Source organism: Austrofundulus limnaeus, unplaced genomic scaffold, assembly GCF_001266775.1.
Source record: "Austrofundulus limnaeus strain Quisiro unplaced genomic scaffold, Austrofundulus_limnaeus-1.0 Scaffold41, whole genome shotgun sequence".
Lineage (NCBI taxonomy): Eukaryota > Metazoa > Chordata > Actinopteri > Cyprinodontiformes > Rivulidae > Austrofundulus > Austrofundulus limnaeus.
Genome location: NW_013952443.1, coordinates 2,170,637 through 2,189,484, shown reverse-complemented (window position 1 = coordinate 2,189,484; position 18,848 = coordinate 2,170,637). Strand labels below are relative to the sequence as shown.

Below are 18,848 nucleotides of genomic sequence, written 5' to 3'. Positions count from 1 at the left end.
TGTGTGTGTGTGTGTGTGTGTGTGTGTGTGTGTGTGTGTGTGTGTGTATATATATGTATTTGCTGTCTCTTCCACCCTTTGATGTGACGTTTTAAATGTGAATCTTTATCTGCTTCATCTTTTTCTGACTCACCCTCCCACCTGAAGAAAACCCCCTCGTATCTTTTCATTTATTATCTAACACCACACCATCCCTAATAAAGGAAACCTCAACCCCCTGACTTCTGAGCACCCACCCATTTCCACATGCATGCTGCAACCTGCTCATTACCTTTAATCACTGCCTCCATGCTGCCATGGCTACAGCCGCTGTTACCATGGAAATATTTAACAAATCCCAACGAGCGCTTCTGTGTTTTTATATTTGAAATGATGAACGGAATCCTCAGGACCAATTATCTGCTGTTATAGCTCTKAAGGGGAAGGTCGGGTCTTAATTATGGAGGAGTGTCTGGTACCTGGGAGAGTAAATTGATCTCCCAGGTACTACAAAAAAAAAAAAGAAAGCGATCAAGGTTCTTCTTGGTTGAACGAAAACACAATCATTTAGTTTTTAATAAGGTCAGAAGATTTGAACTATGAGAGAAAAACACTAGTTTAGTTTATGGTAAAGACTGGAAACAAATCAGGTAGCACACAAATGTCTGTACTTATTAATATTTGCAAACAACTCGAGCAAAAATAAAAATACTGTAAGAGTTCCCTGTCATGAATAGAATAGAATAGAATAGAATAGAATAGAATAGAATAGAATAGAATAGAAATAGCCTTTTTTGTCCCGCAGTGGGGAAATTCAGGTGTCACAGTAGCATCAGTACAGAGGTTCACACACTAGTTACTTTACAAACTATAGACAATGCACAAAAAAAAAATTAACACTAACTAGCCATGATACGTCTACTACTAATAAAAATATAATATAAAGAATTGTGCAAGAATAAAAAAAAGATGTTTTATTTTCGAGACAGACTATCAGAATCTGACATTAGGAATCGGAGTTTGCCTGTTTTCAGTGCAAAACAATCTCGACAGACTAATAACTGTAGAGTATCACAGTGCAGACAAGAAAAACAGATGTGCATTTACAGCAGAATTATTTTCAAAGTAAATGGGTAATAAGAGAGCAGGTGGTTGCTCTGATTAGTAATATAAAGGAGTAGTGCAAAATGATTGTTCAGATGAGTAATGACAATGAACAGTAACAGTACAAATAGTTATGTGGGCAGAAGCAGGTGTTTAAACACTTATTGTGATTTTTGTAAACACTTATTGTGGTTTTTGTAAACATTGTGATTTTTGGGTGTGGTGCTGGTTAAAGAGTCTGACAGCTGCTGGGAGAAAGGATCTGCGATAACGCTCCTTTGTGCAAACCAATGAAAGGGTTTTCAGTCTATATGATAGAAGAAAAAAGCTTTAGCTGTCTAAATCCCCCCAAGACACAAAGAATCGCTCCCCCAAAAACCAATGTTTCTTTTTAATGTCTCGTTTTGTCACATGCAAATTTGGATGAACTTTTGTGACGCTATTAAAACGTTAATTTATCACTGTGGCGGATGTTCTTGTGATTATCTTTGAATGAATTTAGCCATTTCCTTCCTCAAGGGCTTTTTGCCTKCATGCAACCAAAACCTGCTGAAATATAAATGCTTAAGAGAAATGTCATTAGAAATCAGAGCTTCAGGGGTTAAATGTCCTGCCCCTTCTTTTGAAAAGTATCAGAAAAGTTTTGTTTTCATTAGTATCTTTTGCTCTAATGGGCAAATTTCTGGACTTAAACAGGGTTCCTGCACATCCTTAAAAAGTCTTGAAAAGCATTGGATTGATCAAGGCTTCATTGGCCTTGAAATGTCTTAAATCAATCTTTCAGAGGTCTTAAAAATGTTAACACATTGAACGTAGGATGACTAATTCATCTCAAATATTACAATAATTAGGTAACTTTTATTTGTTTTTCAAAATAATTGACTGAATGTCTCTTACAGCTAGTTTTGTTTCAAAATAAATATTTGGCTAAAATTGTTGCTAACTTGGTTTTTTCCTTTTGTATTTTGTTGTAAAGTTGGTCTAATTTCATTATCAGTGGCATTAATTAGGTCTTAAAAAGTCTTAAATTTCACTAGCGTTAAGCTGTAGGAACCCTGTTAAAAGTGTACTATTCTGTCCGTTTGTAAGGAAACTGAAACGGCTCAGTTCACAGTTGCTGTTGTCACGTTTAAACCAGGCAAGTGTAAAAGCATTTTTGGAAACAGTTTTTTAGTGCAAAAATAAAATCTAATGTAGATGAAATGAGGAACAGAGACAGCACTGATGATATGACACTACTAAAGGCATTTATGTTGTTAAACTGATAGTTTGATGTCATTTAGTGGTTTTGAAATAGTTTAATTTGCCCATTTAGCCTGTAGAGGATTTCATATTCTACAGAAAGTTTGTTTTCTTCATGTGCGTTTGATCGTGACAATGTCTCTGCTTGTGTAGAGGTTTCAAGAAATCGAGGAGGCTCATTTGCGACAGATGAAACAGCTGATTAAAAGTTACTCCCACTCCATAGAGGACACCCATGTCCAGGTGGGACAGGTGAGTCGGACCCTAAAATCTGCCTTGATGATGGCCCACTTCCTTCCAAACAAAGTATTTGTTCAGTTATATTGTTGTTTCTGTCAGTTTTTTCATATGAACATGAAAGAAATTTTGTATCTAATTTTCTAATTTTAGATCCAGTCTTATGTTTTACATTTTGTGATCAATTATAGCCCTTGCTTTAATGTGTCCCACTCCGTAACATAAACAAAGCTTGTTTAGGATTATGTAAAAGGTGCCGCCCCCCAGGGTGTGACCTTAATGTTTAGATTTACACGTCTTTAGAAGAGGAGATCTCTTTAAAGGGCAGCCTGTAATAGACGCCGGCCTGTGAGAGGACTTTGTTATTATTATGATTCAGATAAGAACACAAGGCCTCAAACAGACACAGGCTTTTAACACTGAAATGGAGCCACAGCTGAACAATAAAGATTAGTTTTCTGCTAAATTATTCTGGCTTCCTATTCTGATCATGTTTTTCTTAAACACGGGATGGAGTTTTCAGAGTTAACTTGTCAGTGATTAATTGTTATTAACCGAAGGTTTAGTTTAATTTCTTATCACAGTAATGACTCCATTGTCTTCTGGGGTTATTTTTAAGTACAACTTGAGCTCAGCAAAATGTGTTTTGTGATTTTGTTTTTAAACCAGATTGCAACCTAACACTCAGTTGGACTCAGCTGCTACATTAGCACAAATTGAATTTATGAGTGTAGCTAATAAAGCTCTAATACACTGTTCTATTCTTCTGACCCGCAGGTCCATGAGGAGTTTAAGCAGAATGTGGAAAACATCGGCATCGATACTCTGATTCAGAAATTCGCAGAACTGAAAGGCACGGGCAAAGACCGGCCAGGTACAACAGAAACCTATAAAACAGCATTTGAGATGCTGAATATTTCATAAATGAAGTTCTCTGTGTGTTTATTTTGCACCTCATGCTGTCTGCAGCTCTGGTTGGGTTTGAGGATTTCATGACAACTTTGACTCCTGAAGGTGGGAAAAAGACTCGAACTAAAGCCTTCAGAATCCCCGGACTCGGCAAGAGGGACAAGGAGCCGGACTCTACGTGAGTGTTAATCCTAATCTTAACACAAACAGCTTTAATAAGTTTGAGCCTGAAGTTTTGACTAGCAGGTCTCTTTTAACCTTTGCTGGATCACAGCAGTAACATTAGAGCTGCTCATGTTTGAAATGCTTTGGATAAAATAAACTGAATCTTTGCAGGTATTTTAAAACAATCTAAAAATAAAGAGATCTGTGCATTCACTTGCAGTTTAGGTTATTATGTCACCCATCATATCAGAATGAGGATCAAGTCAAATTTGGACAAAATGACCTAATTATATTTTCAGATTTGTGGCTTTAGAAGCTACATTTTGATACCTGGATCATTCTGATATCCTAAGCTTTTCCAGAGACATGACTTAGTTTGTCTTGTTGGTTATGATAACACATTATTGTTTGGCCTGAATCCTAATTTTATGTAAATTTATTGAGTAATCTTTATGTCAATATAAAAAGGAAACCTCAAATATTATTTGTATGTTAAGATTTCCCAGTTGAAAAGAAAAAAAAACATTGCTAGCTCACAGGGAAAATTTCAAAAATTTTATGCGTTTTTTTTTTTTTCCTCAAGATCAGGTTTTTTGTTGTTACTGCTCAAAAAAATGCTTCAAAATTTTTTTTGGATTATATTTCAGACAGTTCATTCAAATGATACATTGATAAGAAATATAATGAATTAATATTCATTATATTTTGACCAAATGCAATTTTTGCACATGTTTAAATCAAAACCCTATATCTACATATTTCTCCACATTCCACTTTTGGACTTAATCCTCGTTTCGATTTGATGGGTCACATATTTACTTTCCAGCTCTAAATTCCCACTATGTGTCTTCCTTATGAAACATGTCTAGTTAAAGGTGTATTTTGTCTAAAAGAAGCATCAAATTAATCATGAATGCATCTTTTTTATGATCACACAAAGTCTGTCAGACCAAATAAAGATCAGGGGTCTCATTTATAAAGGATTGCGTGGAAACCATACTAAAAGTGAACGTACGGCCAAAAGGCGGAAATGGCGTACGCCAAAAAAAAATTCAGATTTATAAAACCATGCGTACGCATGTTTCTGCGCATCTTTCCTTTATAAATCACAGCCGCACGTCAGAATTTGCGCACGAGGTCCCGCCTCAGGTTCTACCCTCTACACGCCCACACTCAGCCATAAACAGTCAATGCAAAGTACCTCATGAATGTTAAGATGTATTTAAATCAGTCAGATGATCAATGCCAACARAAGTGATTGGTTCAGACACKCTCCGTCGTGCGTCTGGAGGTTGACAGGTGCTGACTGACAGCTGCTCACGTGAACARATTGTCTGTAATTGACACAGATTTTCCCTCATTTTGCTTTAGAGTAATCTAACAATTTTTATTAATAAAAAAACCTCAGCTTCAAATTAATTTTCCCTCAGAGCCTGCAGGACGATAAAAACAATAAAAATAAAATTAAATAAGTCAGATAAAATTAGAAATAAGTCCACCGCTATTCTCCTCGTCCTCTCCCCCTCCTGCCTGCTCTGCTATCCGCGGCAGACACCCCCGCCCCGCGCGCGCGCACACACGCACCCCCCCCCCGGCGCGTGACAAACACTGGCGAGGTGATGCGCCCTGCGCGTGTATCCAAAGCGTGCCTTTTGCTGTCTGAGATTTGCGCACGGGAATTTTTATTTAAGATTTAAGTTTTTTTTTTTATTTCAAAGGTCCTCGTGGCTCAGCAGCAGAAGCATAAATATTACTGTTAAGAAAGCTGATGATAAAGTTGAATAAAAATCTAAGTCTGATGAAGGTAAATTAAATATCTGACAGTGATCATTACACAGTGTGGCTCTAATTCTTCACTTCACCATCTGTGTCGCAGTTTCACGTCTCCAAAATGAGCGTACGCATGGGTCAGAGCTGGCGTGAGGCACTGCACATTTTCACGTCAAGTTTGGATTTTATAAATCACAACCTTGGCGTAAAAAGTGGCGTACGCAAGTTTCTGGGCTCAAATTGTGCGTACGCCAGTTTTATAAATCCGACCCCTGAAAACTAGCACAGTGCAGGCAAACACTCTTAAATTGGCTGTGCTATTTTCCTCTTGGGATATTATTTTATTTTTTTGCTACTATTTTATTTCTAAGTTAAAATAACTCCCCTGTATGTTTTTTTTTTTTCCTTTCTGTATTTGCAGAGATTCAGCTGTCGCAGACGCACTGGTAGGTATTTGACACAAGCTCAAAAACCACCTGCTCATTAATCAGTTTTACTTCTAAATACCAGATAAATATATCGACATGAATGTTGTGAAGGCTGATGCTCGATTCAAAAAGTGTGGGKTTTTTTTTGTCTGTGGGATGGAAGTAGGAAGGTTATAAGTGTGTGATAATGATGTGATGGATGGTGTGGGGGTTTCCCAAGTTTATTCCTGTACTTCTGAGAAGACGTGTCTGAGATTATCTTCCAGGCACAAGGGAAGCTCGGTGAATGTGTGTAGGTGTGTTTGTACGCGCCGCACTTTGCAAGAGCAGTGAGGGTGTGCGTGTGCGTTGTGTGTGAAAGGGCGATGGCCGTTGCCCCAAAAAAAACCATCTGTCAGACTGATGAGAAAATCATTTTATGATAAACTCTGTAATTATTTTCATACTTTTACATGGTGTCTTCACCATTTGGTTTACAAACAGTCAAATCTACAATCATAGATTTGTTATTTTGATTGGCTGTAAGACACTGGAAACAATAAAATGTAAGTTTTTTKAGCTTAAATGTACACATTTTGTTTTTATTATTTGGAAATGGACAAACATGAGTAATCCGTTTTGTTTTAAAGGAAAAATGCGTTTCTTTTTATATTTATTGACAAATACCATGAGGATGACCTACCACAACACCCTTTATGACCTTTTCCAGACAGTTTTGTTCAGAGTGAAGTCGTCAGATTTACTCACTAAACTAAATTTGTTTACTTAAATATACTGAAGTAAGTCAATAAAGCCCCATGTGAGTCATATATTGGCTGACTTTTTGGGTTTATTTTTTTAAGCACTGCCCTCTTAACCCTGAATTGATTCAATAATTTAAATCCAATTTAAAGTCCACAAATAGCTCTGGGGCCCAGCCATGTCTGAGCTCTTGTTGAACCTACAGTTATTGTAAAAATGACTGACTCTGCAAGCCATGTTTGACATTTGTTGGGTGTATTTATTCACTCGATCACTCTAATGGAAAGCTCTCAGTAAACACTAACCGAGTGTGACGGAGCACTTCTGAGTGTCAGCCATGCACCACTTGTTTCTGTGCTGCTGACCCAGCCGCCGTCTGCCTCACTTTCACTCTCCTGCCTGTGCTCATATTCTCATTTCTGCAGAATTCACCTCTGGAAGTGGACGATGAGGGCTTCGTCATCCGAGCTGACAGCACCCAGAATGATATCCTTTGTCTGTCTGCTTCACCTGTCTTAGTTGATTTGTGAACAAATTTATTTCTGGACCGAGTTAACAAATAGATAATTTATTGTTCGAACTCATCATTTGAGGTATTTCACTGTCAGTTTTGTGTCACTTACTGGTGATCAGGTCAGAGTCTGAAGGTCCAGGAGGGAAACTCAAACATCCCTCTCCAGCTCCTCCTGGAGGGACTCCAAGGTGTTCCCAGACCAGAAAGGTTCCATAATCCCTCCAGTGAGTTCTGGGGCTTGCTCCAGAGTCTCCTCCCAGTAGGACGTACCTGGAAAACCTCCAGAGGGAGGTGCCCAGTAGGAGTCCTAATCAGATGACTGGATCACCTGGGCTAACTTGTAAAATTTGTCACTTCTTCCATATAGTTTTTTTTTCTGAAAACCGTTTGCAAACTCAGTTGAAATGTGTTTCCCTTGACCCCTCTCTCTTCCCGTACGCTGCGCTGAAGAAAAGGAGAACAACTTCTACTCCAGCGATTCAGACTTCGACGACGAGGAGCCCAAGAAGTTTCACATCAAAATCAGGCCGGTGGCCGGCAACAATCGTAGCAGCTCTGTTGCCACAGAGAAGGAGCTGAAAGCCACCGTGGGGGCGCTCACTCTGCCGCCCAACAGAGGAGCACGGCAGCAGGTGGTTCCATGCTCTTTAAGTCTGAAGGCTCGGTTATGGTGGCACTTGTTGCACAGGGTTGATGGTGCRTTTATACTTGACGCTTACGTTGGTGTGGTGTTCTCTGGCGGTACACTTCATAACTATTGAAAGGCTTTATAAAGGAGAGCAAATGCCTGATGGACAAAGTATTTGAATGGAGCGCGGGGCATGTAGCCTATGCTCATCCACTCACAGGGGCTGGGACGGTGCAACTGTGTCACTGTTCCATGCGCACCTTTGCACTATGTTCATTGTGTTAGCTATAAACCTGGCTTCAGATTGACAAATCCTATAAAAAGACAGAAAAGAAGATTGTACAAACTAGAGATGGGATAAATATGGCAGCACGACGGCTCAGTGGTTAGCACCGACGCCCCACAGCAAGAAGGTCCTGGGTTCGATCCCCAGTTCGGACCTGAGGTCTTTCTGTGCGGAGTTTGCATGTTCTCCTCGTGCTTGCGTGGGTTTTCTCCGGGTACTCCGGTTCCCCCCCCCCCCTAAAAACATGTACAATAGGTTGCCTCCAGGCCCAGGCCGCCCTTGAAAAAGAGATCTGAGATCTCAATGGGACTTGCCTGGTTAAATAATGATAAATAAAATAAATAAATAAAAAGAGATGGGATAAATATAGAGCTGGGCGATAATTCAATAACAACGTACAGGGGTTAGACAATAGCTGTGTTTCCATTGCAAATGTGCTCAAAACTTTGTCGATATTCTGTTAATGTCGAAAAAGCACAGTTTCGCAACTGTGGTGTTTCCATTAAGTAAGAAATGCTATTAAAGTCACGCATGAATACGTTGTTCTCGCAATAAGTCATTACAAACATGGTGGCGACGGATGTAAACACATAGCATGTTGCTACCGCGACACTAGCGCTCATCCAGCGCTCAGGGACTTGTCGCTCCTCTAGCGACAAGTCCCTACTTGCTACGTATGCTGTGTTTTTGGGAAATTGTAGTTGGTGAGTTTACTATTTTATACTACTTCTGTGATATTACTACTACTTGTAMTTCCTGTTATCTTTTTCGTTGTCGTCTTTTTCGCCAGTAGAAACAGCCGGTTGTTGATCACRTGACTCCCGTGATGCGAAAAAAGTGTTTCCATTGCAGTTTTGCGAAAAACACCAATTTCGATACAGCCGAAAAACCACCTCATCCTAACGCAAAAACTGTTTGTCGAAAAATTTAATTTCTTTCGAAATTGACGTGTTTCCATTGAGCAAATTTATTTTCGATATTCTAATTTGTGCATTTTCATGGTCAATGGAAACGCAGCTTATGAAACTGAAACACCTGTCATTTTAGTGTGGGAGGTTTCATGGCTAAATTGGACCAGCCTGGTGGATAATCTTCATTAATTGCACATTGCACCAGTAAGAGCAGAGTGTGAAGGTTCAGTTAGCAGGGTAAGAGCACTGTTTGGCTCAAAATATTGTAATGCACACAACATTACGGATGACATACCAGAGTTCAAAAGAGGACAAATTGTTGGTGCACGTCTTGTTGGAGCATCTCTGACCAAGATAGCAAGTCTTTGTGATGTATCAAGAGCCACGGTATCCAGGGTAATGTCAGCATACCACCAAGAAGGACCAACCACATCCAACAGGATTAACTGTGGATGCAAGAGGAAGCTGTCTGAAAGGGATGTTATGGTATAAAACCAGGGGTTTCAGTCTCATTGTCTACATTGTCTACATTGTCCCTGTACATCGCAATAGACATGTGTTCAATATGAATAGAAAACTGATAATTCYACTGGTCTTTAACTGCTAAACGTTAATAAATTTCTGATAAAATACGTAATACCTTTCAGCTAAACAACACTGGAAAAGCTAGGATTCACCTTCAAAATAAAAGCTTCAAGCTTTTATTAGCCAAATCTGGGTGATTTGGCTAATAACTGCTTGAAGCTTTTGCTCTTGGATCTTTTTCAAAGGAGCGTCGTCATGTAGTGAAAAACGTGATGATGTCATCATGTCATGTGGGTGGAACCATGTGTTTTGTCAAACAGAAACCCCTCCCCCTTTCCCCTCTGAGCTGCCGTACTCCACCTCTCTGCCTTTTTCCTGTGAAAAAGCAAAGCGGGAGCGATTGACTCTGTGGTTAAGGATGAAAAAGTAAAGATATTACTAGAAATAATAAAAATAAGAAATAAACAAAATATAAATGACTATCGTTCGTTGTAAGAATTTGTTTAAAAGATTTGGACCGTTCTAGTACAAACTGAAAAACACATTTAGATGATGTTAAGAGATGGGTAAATGCTTTGTCTGTTCTCTTTTTAGTGATTTGTTGTCTCTGATAGTAAAACAAAATGCAGAATAATTACACTTTGTGCTTCATTCTGTTGATTTTCAGGTTTCAGTCAAGTGGCATCTCTCCAGTAGGTTTACTTTTTTTCCCCTTTATTGTATCCTTAAAACAAATTTCACTTTGTTCAGCAGATGTTAGTTTTTTTAAAATATAAATTAATAATAAATGAACTGGCCGATATAAAAAGAGTTTACGGGAGGTGAAATTTCTAACATGAGCTCTGCAGCTTTGTTTTCACACGTCTGATAGCTTCATTTGTGTGTTTGCAGGAAACTCGAGCACAGCAGGAGTTCGACTAGAGGAGAGTGAGACTTCCTCTCATCGAGGTGAGCCATGAGCCCAAAACTGCAGACGATGAGGCAACAACAGCTGTTATATCAGTAACTTCACGTACAAATCTCATTGGTGAAAATATGTTTGTTTATACACAAAATCGCTCTTAAAACAAATTACAACCACGGTGACCATTAAGAATAATTGCAAACTGAATTGAAAGGGAATAAAAGTTACATCTCTAAATTCCCTGCTTCATGGAAGAAGAACCTCAGCTTAACCTGTTAGCCTTCAAGCTAGCGCCGACGCTATATTGCCTTATATGTATTAGCTCGGTGCTAGCACGACAAACAAGCTAAACTGAGGTCCTCCATCCATATTTTCAGTTGCAGGCTGAGTCATTTTTGTGTTCCCCTCTCTGTCGTGGATGGAGGACCTCAGTGATGAGAGGAGAATATACAGTATAGCACCGAGCTAATACATATATATGGTGATAGCGTCGGGGCTAATGCTAAAGCTAACAGGCTAAGCTGAGGTTCTTCTTCCACGAAGCAGCTCTGTTGTCCTCCATCCATATTTTCAGTTACAGACTGAGTCATTTCTACCTTCTCCTCTCTGTCAACGCTCTCTGGTTTCATTTAAAAGAGTCGATCGTCAGATATTGTCCAAGATTAACTAACCTTCAGGGTGGATATAGCTTGCTAGCAGCCTCGCACCAAGGACCTATCCACGTCATCATTTACCCAGAATGCTTTGCGTGTAAATAAAATGGCCCCGTCCGTGTAATATATTTTTAAAATTCCAGTTTTAAAATTATAAAAACTAAACAGCCTACAGTATTTTACAGTCTTTATTTTACAGTCAAAACAAATGTTAAGTAAAGTCTAATGTTACAACTAATCAGGGATCCCTTTAACATCTTTTGAGAGGTTTGAAGTGTCCGTCCTTCATCCCTAATAGGGGGAAAGGGCAGTTTTTATTCTCACGCAGCCATTTTTTATGGCCCACGGTCACAAACTCCAGCCCACTCAACCTCCTGTAGGCATTAAATCTCCTCACCGGCTGACCTTACACGAGCAGCCCCCCTCCATTAGTCTCAGGCGACTCTCTGCTCGTGCTCCAAGGCCTCTGTTATCACCACCAGGGTCATTAGCTGTCAGCAGGTCGGGCAGAAATGGGAGGACTCCTCCTGGCTATGGTTCAGCATCCGRGAGTGTCTCTGTCGTAAATCCAGGAGCAGCAGGATTAATGTGCAGCGTCTGATTAATGCTTCCTCTCAGCAAAAACGACCGCTGGAGCTCAGCGAGGCCAGGCTTAACGGCTCGTATTTATCACCGCCACAGAGCTGGCTGGGGCTTTTCCCTCGTGGCGTCTTATCTCCCCCTATCGAAGACCACTGTGCTGCTGATTAGCTCTGATTAGGCAGCGGTGAGTCACTTTACCTCATCAGGACCATGTGCTGTGTTTCTGCAGATGGAGAGCAGGAGAGCCTACGTAGGTCCACCTCCAGCCCGGATCACAGCAGGTGAGATCAGTCTGCCCTTCATCACTTTTCACCCTCTTCATATCTGTGGCTGAGAGAGGACTTTTCAACCATTGTTTCTCAGCTTTCAGCATTTTTAATTTTATTTTTGAGGGTCTTTAAATTTAGTCCTCGTTCCATTATGTTTCATAGTTATTKCCTTTTTTTGCTCGGATAAGAAAAATTGTTTGTTTTGACTTGTTTTTAAACATAATCAAGACCAGAAAGCTTTAAATAAAATAAAACAACTTGTTCAGAGTGCCCAAAGTTCCTTACATTAAAGATTAAATCTTTCTGAATAAAATATAAAAACATTATTGCATCATTTAGCTATAAAAGGTGAAATGGACTCTGCAGAAACACACATTTATTTTCATGCATTACAGACAGTTCTGTTCCTTTTTTTTAAATGTTCTTCACTTTTTTCTTTGCATTTTTTTTTACCTCACTGTTTTCCTGTTTTGTCTTTTTTCGCACCTTCAGCTCTCACTGACTTTGTTTCTGTTGTGTTTTTTTGTCTGTTTCGGTCCGTCTCCATCAGGTTAAGTTCAACGGCGTCGGGTTCAGACAGCCTTTTCGGACCGCCGCTGGAGTCGGCCTTCAAGTCCAAAAGCTTCGACAGTCGGAACCAGCTCAGAGAGCAGAACATGTTTGGTGCCTCTGAATGTAAGAAAAGTTTGAGAGATTTCAATTTCTGCTTTTTTGGAACTTTTGTTTTTCTGGTTAGGGTTTTTCCTTTGCGGACTCATGTTTAACATGTTGATTTTCTTTCTCAGATGCTGCCTTCTCATCGGACTCCTCCTCGCCGGAGAACGTTGAGGACTCCGGCCTGGACTCTCCCTCCCATCAGGCTCTTGGGCCGTCCCCCGAGCTGGTGGGCTGGGCAGCCTGGCCCCCCGTGTCTCAGAGTAAAGRCCAGACTCAGACCCTGGGCCGACCTGCGGACCCTTTCCTCTCTGCGTTCCACGAGCCGTCCTCCGGACGCAGCTCCAACCCGCAGGTCGAGTCCGCCGGCGTCTGGTCGCGTCCGTCACGCGTCCCCCTGGAGGCGGACCCCTCCTCCGTGCGGTTCCCTGCTTTCCCTCAGACGCTGCCCCCGCCTGACGTGGAGTCGTCAGTGTGGAACTGCAAACATATCCCCCCCGAGGACCCCTTCCTCGCTGCGTTTGACAGGTCCATCACCCAGGAGGTGTTGAACCTGTCTGACGCCTGGACACGCCCACCGCCCCGCCAYGCCCAGGAGCTCAGAGGGAAGGAGATTCACGGGGACCCGTTTTCGGTCTCCCTCACCGACACGAAGACTCTGCCTGCCCCTTCTTCCTCCTCCTCATCCTCCTCCTCTAATCGCAAAGACAGAGACAGGAAGCGAGACCGCAGCCTCCCGCCTCCCGTCTCCACCGACGACCCGTTTGCGATCACGATGATTGGCAGCCCGACGCACCAGTCCTCGCTGGCTGCAGCAGCTGGAACAATCCCTCCACATGGCAGCGCCAGGCCCGGGGGCGACGCAGGGTCCAGCTCTTTACCTACGGCTCAGCCTAAGAAGGAGACGCTGCACTGGAACTCTGCGCACAACCCGTTCAACGAGAGCGCTGGCTCCACTTCACAGGAAGTGGGAGTTAAATCTGAAGGAGGAGCAGAGAGGAGGAAACACCGGTCATCAGAGAGCGAGCCACGCAGGAACGCCCCTCCCCTCACCAGGCACTCGGGACCTCAGGAGGATCTGTGTTTCTCTACAGACAAAGATGAAGACTGTCTGGATCTGAACACTCAGATGAGCTGCAACATGAGCGCTCACAAGGGTACAAAGTGATTTCCTCCTCTGTATGAGTGTACTTATTGTTTATAGTTACAGAAACTAGAATTCACTGCAGGAACTTGGAGTTTTTAAATACTTTTCATAAATGTGATCAGTTGTTTTTTATAATTTAAATCATTGGTTCACAAAATCTTCAGCTCAGGACCCAGAAAGTACTAATGGTTTGTGATCCAAATTCTTTATTTGAACAAGTCAAAGTGTGTTAATAGGCCCGTTAAACAAACTTAACACCATCTACAGTAAACAACTATTAGGGCTGGGCAGTAATTCAGGAATAATATATACCACAATAAGATAAGATCAATATTAATGGATAAATTTCCAATCGAATGTTGATAATTTCACTGAACTGTAGGCAGAGGAAAGGCTTTAGCAGCTCAGCCTGTCACAGCCCAGCTAAAGGCCCTGCATGGCAACTTATCAACATTTTAAAGACGTCTACATTAAAGATGGAATTTTAAAAAATCAACAGGAAGCTTTTTATCAGCGTGTACATAATGTAATTCTAACAAACTGTTCAAATATACAACTTTTATTAGCAATTTAGATATAAAAAATGTTTCATAAGTTGTCTAGTGCAAGGTTTCTCTCACTTATTGGGTCTGAGGACCCCTTATAGAAGTGAAAATATTCCAGGGACCCCATCATAAACCTCATGCCGATTTAAAACTGATTTACTGCCATTTTAACTCCTAATTGTCATGAGAATAATTATTGTTTATTTGGTTGAGTAAGTTTATTTTACTGGTGTGTTGTTCCCCTTATGCATTTATGAAGTTTTTTTTTTTAAATGACAAACAAAATTAACAGTTTTTCACAATTTTTTTGAGGACCCCCAAGTTATAGCTTGCGGACCCCTGGGGGTCCTGGGACCCTAGTTTGAGAACCTCTGGTCTAGTGTGACAGGGCTTTAGGCGAGGTTGGTAGCATCAACTAACTCACTCTATGGTTAGCTAGCAACAACCTGCTGAGTAACGTGCGCAGTTTCATGTTTCGCCTCGTAACTGCTTCAAAATWWAAAAAARAACGACGGGGAGTGGAAGGAGAAAATGAGTGCAACAGCTCGAGAGGAAATTGTGGATAAAAGAGGAAAGTTTGGCCGCATTAATCAGCCTTTTTTCTCCTGATCATTTTTTCAAATGGGTAAAAAAAACTGTAATTATCAATATAGACTGATATCTATCTAGCTATCTAGCTAGCTATCTATCTAGCTATCTAGCTAGCTATCTATCTAAAAAATAAATTAAAAAAATTTAAATAAATAAATACAAGTAAATTAAATAAATAAACATAGCATCTGGAAATGATCTCATGACCCCAGAGTTTGTGTTTTATGACCCACAGTCGGACCCCAGACCTTAACTTTGTTTTAAATGTTCTTCGTTAGAGAACCTTCATGTTTTGTTCTCTGATGAAATGAAAACAGACTGATTGAAAACGATCGACCGTGTCTGGGATTTGCAGATTTTTTGGTCGACGGCAGGATGTTAAATGTCTGTTGAATCAACAACTCAGACAACAAATTGTGACGTTTGGTGCCTGTTTGTTTGTTTTGTGCTCTCAGCTCGTCTCAGTTCCTCTGAACATGATGTTGTTGTTTGTTCTGTCAGTGAGCTTCAGTTTGTGATTTCTGTCTCCACCAGGTTCCAAACTGAACTACAGAGCGGACTCTTCTGAAGCCGTCACGTCGGTACCTCAGAAAGTGACCCGAGCCAAAGGGTCCTCCGCTCGACTCGGCGGCTGTGAGAGGGTGAGTGTCCGTCGTTTGGTTTCCCGGCCTCTGATCAGAACTCCTCCCAATGCTGACGGCGCTCGTCACTCGTCTCTGTTTTCAGTCGCGATCGCTGTGTTCCTCCCCGCTGCCGGAGCCCAGCCCCTCCCTCACGTCCTCCTCCTCCTCCTCCAGCCCCAGCGAGTGGGGGGTGCAGAACCGAGCGCCCAGCCCTGCCCGAGCGGGTCAAGCCTCACCGCTGCCCTACCAGCAAAGGCCGTGTAAGCCACATGAACCTGAACTAGTCTTTCACTTCTTGTCCTGTAGTGTATCAGTTTAAAATCTAACCTCTGCAGCAACATTTCCACTGGACGTTTTCACCTGTTCTCCTCAGTGCACCTGTCCAGAGGTCCCAGCCCCATTTCCCTCAGCACGCAGGACGCCTGGCCCGTGGCGGCAGCAGTAACAGAATATATCAACGCCTACTTCAAAGGAGGACAGCACAACCGGTCAGCAGGATTCTGTCAAGTTCATTAACAAAAATTCTCTTATTTGATAAATAGTTGTTCATAATGAAAAACTAACATGGAGACCTCACATAAATCATTTAAGAACAAAAACAGCCAAATCCATTGCAGTATTATACAAAGTAAAGGACTTCGTTAATGAYAAAGCACTGTTWATGTTGTATAATGCAATAATTGTGCCACACTTAATTTATTGTGTTGTTTGGGGAAAAGCTTGTAGAACAACAACATCCTGTTTTTATTTTACAGAAAAGAGCTGAAGAAATGTATTGGTCATTTACTTACTGATTCTAAAAGCACAACACCATTTTATAGTGTTCGTTTTCAAGTACTGGTTTCTATAAACTCTTGAAAGTATAAAATACAATACTGCATCTAACATTCAATTTATCAGTTACAAAATTTCCTTCAAAGCTATAAGAATTATTACCAGAAAACATTACAGTCACCCATCAGATTCATTGTTCCATCAGTTRAAGTTATTGAAATCCTATGATTTGGTTGATTATAGTATTTTATCAGTTATGTATAGGGCTCATAAAAACACATTACCTTCAAACATCCATTTAGATTTTGTTAAAAAAAGAGAGTTGTTATAATCTGAAGGGGTCAGAAATGTTTGTGAGACCTAAAGTTAGAACCAGTTTGAAGGAACGGAGTACTTCAATCCAGGGAATTAAATTATGGAATAATCTGGAAGATGACGTTAAAAAAGCCAGATCAATGTGTTTATTTAAGAGAAAAATAAAGGTTAATTTGTTGGAGAAATATGAATGGCTATAATGAACGAATTGTTGCTCAAGAAGGAATTAAACCTTCATTGTTTTTCTTTTGTTTTTTGTACGTTTTTGTAAATTGAAGATTATTTTTGTTTGAATTTATTTATTTGAGAAAAAGGGGCAGAAATCAGATGTTTTTCTTCTTCTGCTACCTTTAATTTATGATTAGTATTTTTACTGTAAATTGAATTTATGTTTTGTTTTAAATGAACAAATTGTAAACAAATAAATAATAAGCGTTGTTTTTATGTTTTGTCTGTCTGCAGATGTCTTGTGAAGATCACAGGAGACCTCACCATGTCCTTCCCAGCTGGAATCACCCGGATCTTCACCGCCAACCCCAACGTTCCCGTGCTCAGCTTCAGGCTGGTCAGCATCTCAAGGGTGGATCACTTCCTGCCCAATCAGAAGCTGCTCTACAGGTGAGCGCCGCTCCTCGCCTCACAACGCCGCCTCCGGCTGCGCCGTGGAATCATTCTGGGTTTTGTCGCGTTCAGTGACCCGTCTCAGAGCGACCCCGACACCAGAGACTTCTGGTTCAACATGCAGGCTCTGCAGCTCCACCTGCAGAGAGAAGCCCAGCTCAACCCCCAGGCTTCGTACTACAACATCGGCCTGCTCAAGTATCAGGTGGGCAAATCTCCAGAACGCTCCGTTTGTTGTGTTTGAAAGTGTGAAGTCAGGAACCCCCGTCCTCAGCCTCCCCGTCTCCTCAGACGTCCTCTCAGGACCCGGGTCGGGCTCCCCTCCTGCTGTCGGCGGAGTGCCAGCGGAGCGGCACGGTGACCCGGGTCTCCCTCGACTACCACTGCTGTCCCGCCACGGCGCCGTCCACCCAGCTCACCGCCGTCCAGGTGCTGCTGCCTCTGGACCACAGCRCCACGGATCTGCAGTGCCAGCCGCCCGCCTCCTGGTGAGCAGCGGGGGGGACGACAGGAAGCACCACTCTTCCTCAGAAAATGTCAACAAACCTCAAATCAATCCGGTYCTTTAGGAGTCGAAGCCCTGGGCTTTTTAAGCTACGTTTCTTTTTCATTTCATTCATTTATTTATTTATTAGGACAGTGCGCATTAACTAACATTACCACAATACATGGCAGTGTAAACATGCAAGAGTTAGCACAGTAGTTAAATTTCATCCCTTGTCCTACAAGTAAACACAAAACAGAACACCTCACTATACAATCCATATAACAAAACACAGTACAAAGAAAATAACTAATGGATAAAAAAATAAAATAAATAAATAAATAAAACCAAACTGAAAACGAGAAGGGAAAAAACATTTTGATATACCTGAGAGATAAGCTTTAATTTATCTTTTAATCAGGATCATTCATTGACATTTTTCTGAGTCCAGTTAATTCTAATGAGAAAATATAAAAACATATAAGGCTTTTTTTTGGTTAAAATCATTGTTTTTGTTGCTACTGCTAAAAAAATTACTACAAAAAATGATTATATTTCAAACAGTTTATTCAGATGGTCCATAGATAAGTATTTATTCATCTTATTTTGACAAAAAGCAGTTTTAATCAGTGCACAACTGCCTGTTTCACCACTTTGACATTTGATGTGATGGGTAATAATAAATACAGAAAATAAAGTCATGAATATTAGGATTTCACTCCTATCATATTAAAGCAGCAGGTGAATAATTAGCTGCTTCACTTTGTYCGTTCAGGAACGCTGAGGAGAGAAGACTGCTGTGGAAACTCCCCAACCTTTCCCCGACCAATCACAGCAAAGGTCAGAACTCTGCTGCTTTTCTGTTTCTTTTATTTTAATTTTTTGTTGTTGTTGTTTCTAAACACAATGGTTTGATCAATGCTCATCAATAAGCAGGAGCAGAACGTTTGACTAAAACAACCAGTTTTTTTTTTTTTACTTCATTCCCTCCTCGTCAAGTTCAGAAGGCGAGAAAATAAAAGTTTGACATGAGTCAAACTTAATGTAAAAAATATTCATGTGCCGACACGTTTTTCCACAGCTTTATGTGCTCCGCTTCAATTACAAAGAAATAAAATAAAATAAAAACTAATGTTGCATAGAAGTTCTCATCTGTTTTGGTTGTTTGCAGTGAAATCCTTGTCTTATCTGTGTTATTGGTGTGTGTGTGTGTGTGTGTGTGTGTGTGTGTGTGTGTGTGTGTGTGT

General features: G+C 40.9%; 1 protein-coding gene across 1 annotated transcript in view; it reads left to right on the top strand.

Moving 5' to 3' along the window:
- fcho1 (FCH and mu domain containing endocytic adaptor 1) overlaps positions 1 to 18,848 on the top strand; it is a gene marked incomplete in the record, with an annotated part of 51,566 nt that overhangs the window by 28,060 nt on the left and 4,658 nt on the right. The window contains 18 exon segments of the mRNA XM_014007354.1: positions 2,479 to 2,577; positions 3,340 to 3,436; positions 3,532 to 3,649; positions 5,828 to 5,852; positions 7,001 to 7,061; positions 7,528 to 7,721; positions 10,107 to 10,131; positions 10,331 to 10,387; positions 11,808 to 11,859; positions 12,398 to 12,522; positions 12,633 to 13,658; positions 15,319 to 15,425; positions 15,511 to 15,667; positions 15,781 to 15,895; positions 16,959 to 17,114; positions 17,190 to 17,322; positions 17,409 to 17,605; positions 18,377 to 18,441. Coding sequence (XP_013862808.1) covers positions 2,479 to 2,577; positions 3,340 to 3,436; positions 3,532 to 3,649; positions 5,828 to 5,852; positions 7,001 to 7,061; positions 7,528 to 7,721; positions 10,107 to 10,131; positions 10,331 to 10,387; positions 11,808 to 11,859; positions 12,398 to 12,522; positions 12,633 to 13,658; positions 15,319 to 15,425; positions 15,511 to 15,667; positions 15,781 to 15,895; positions 16,959 to 17,114; positions 17,190 to 17,322; positions 17,409 to 17,605; positions 18,377 to 18,441 — 2,809 coding nt within the window.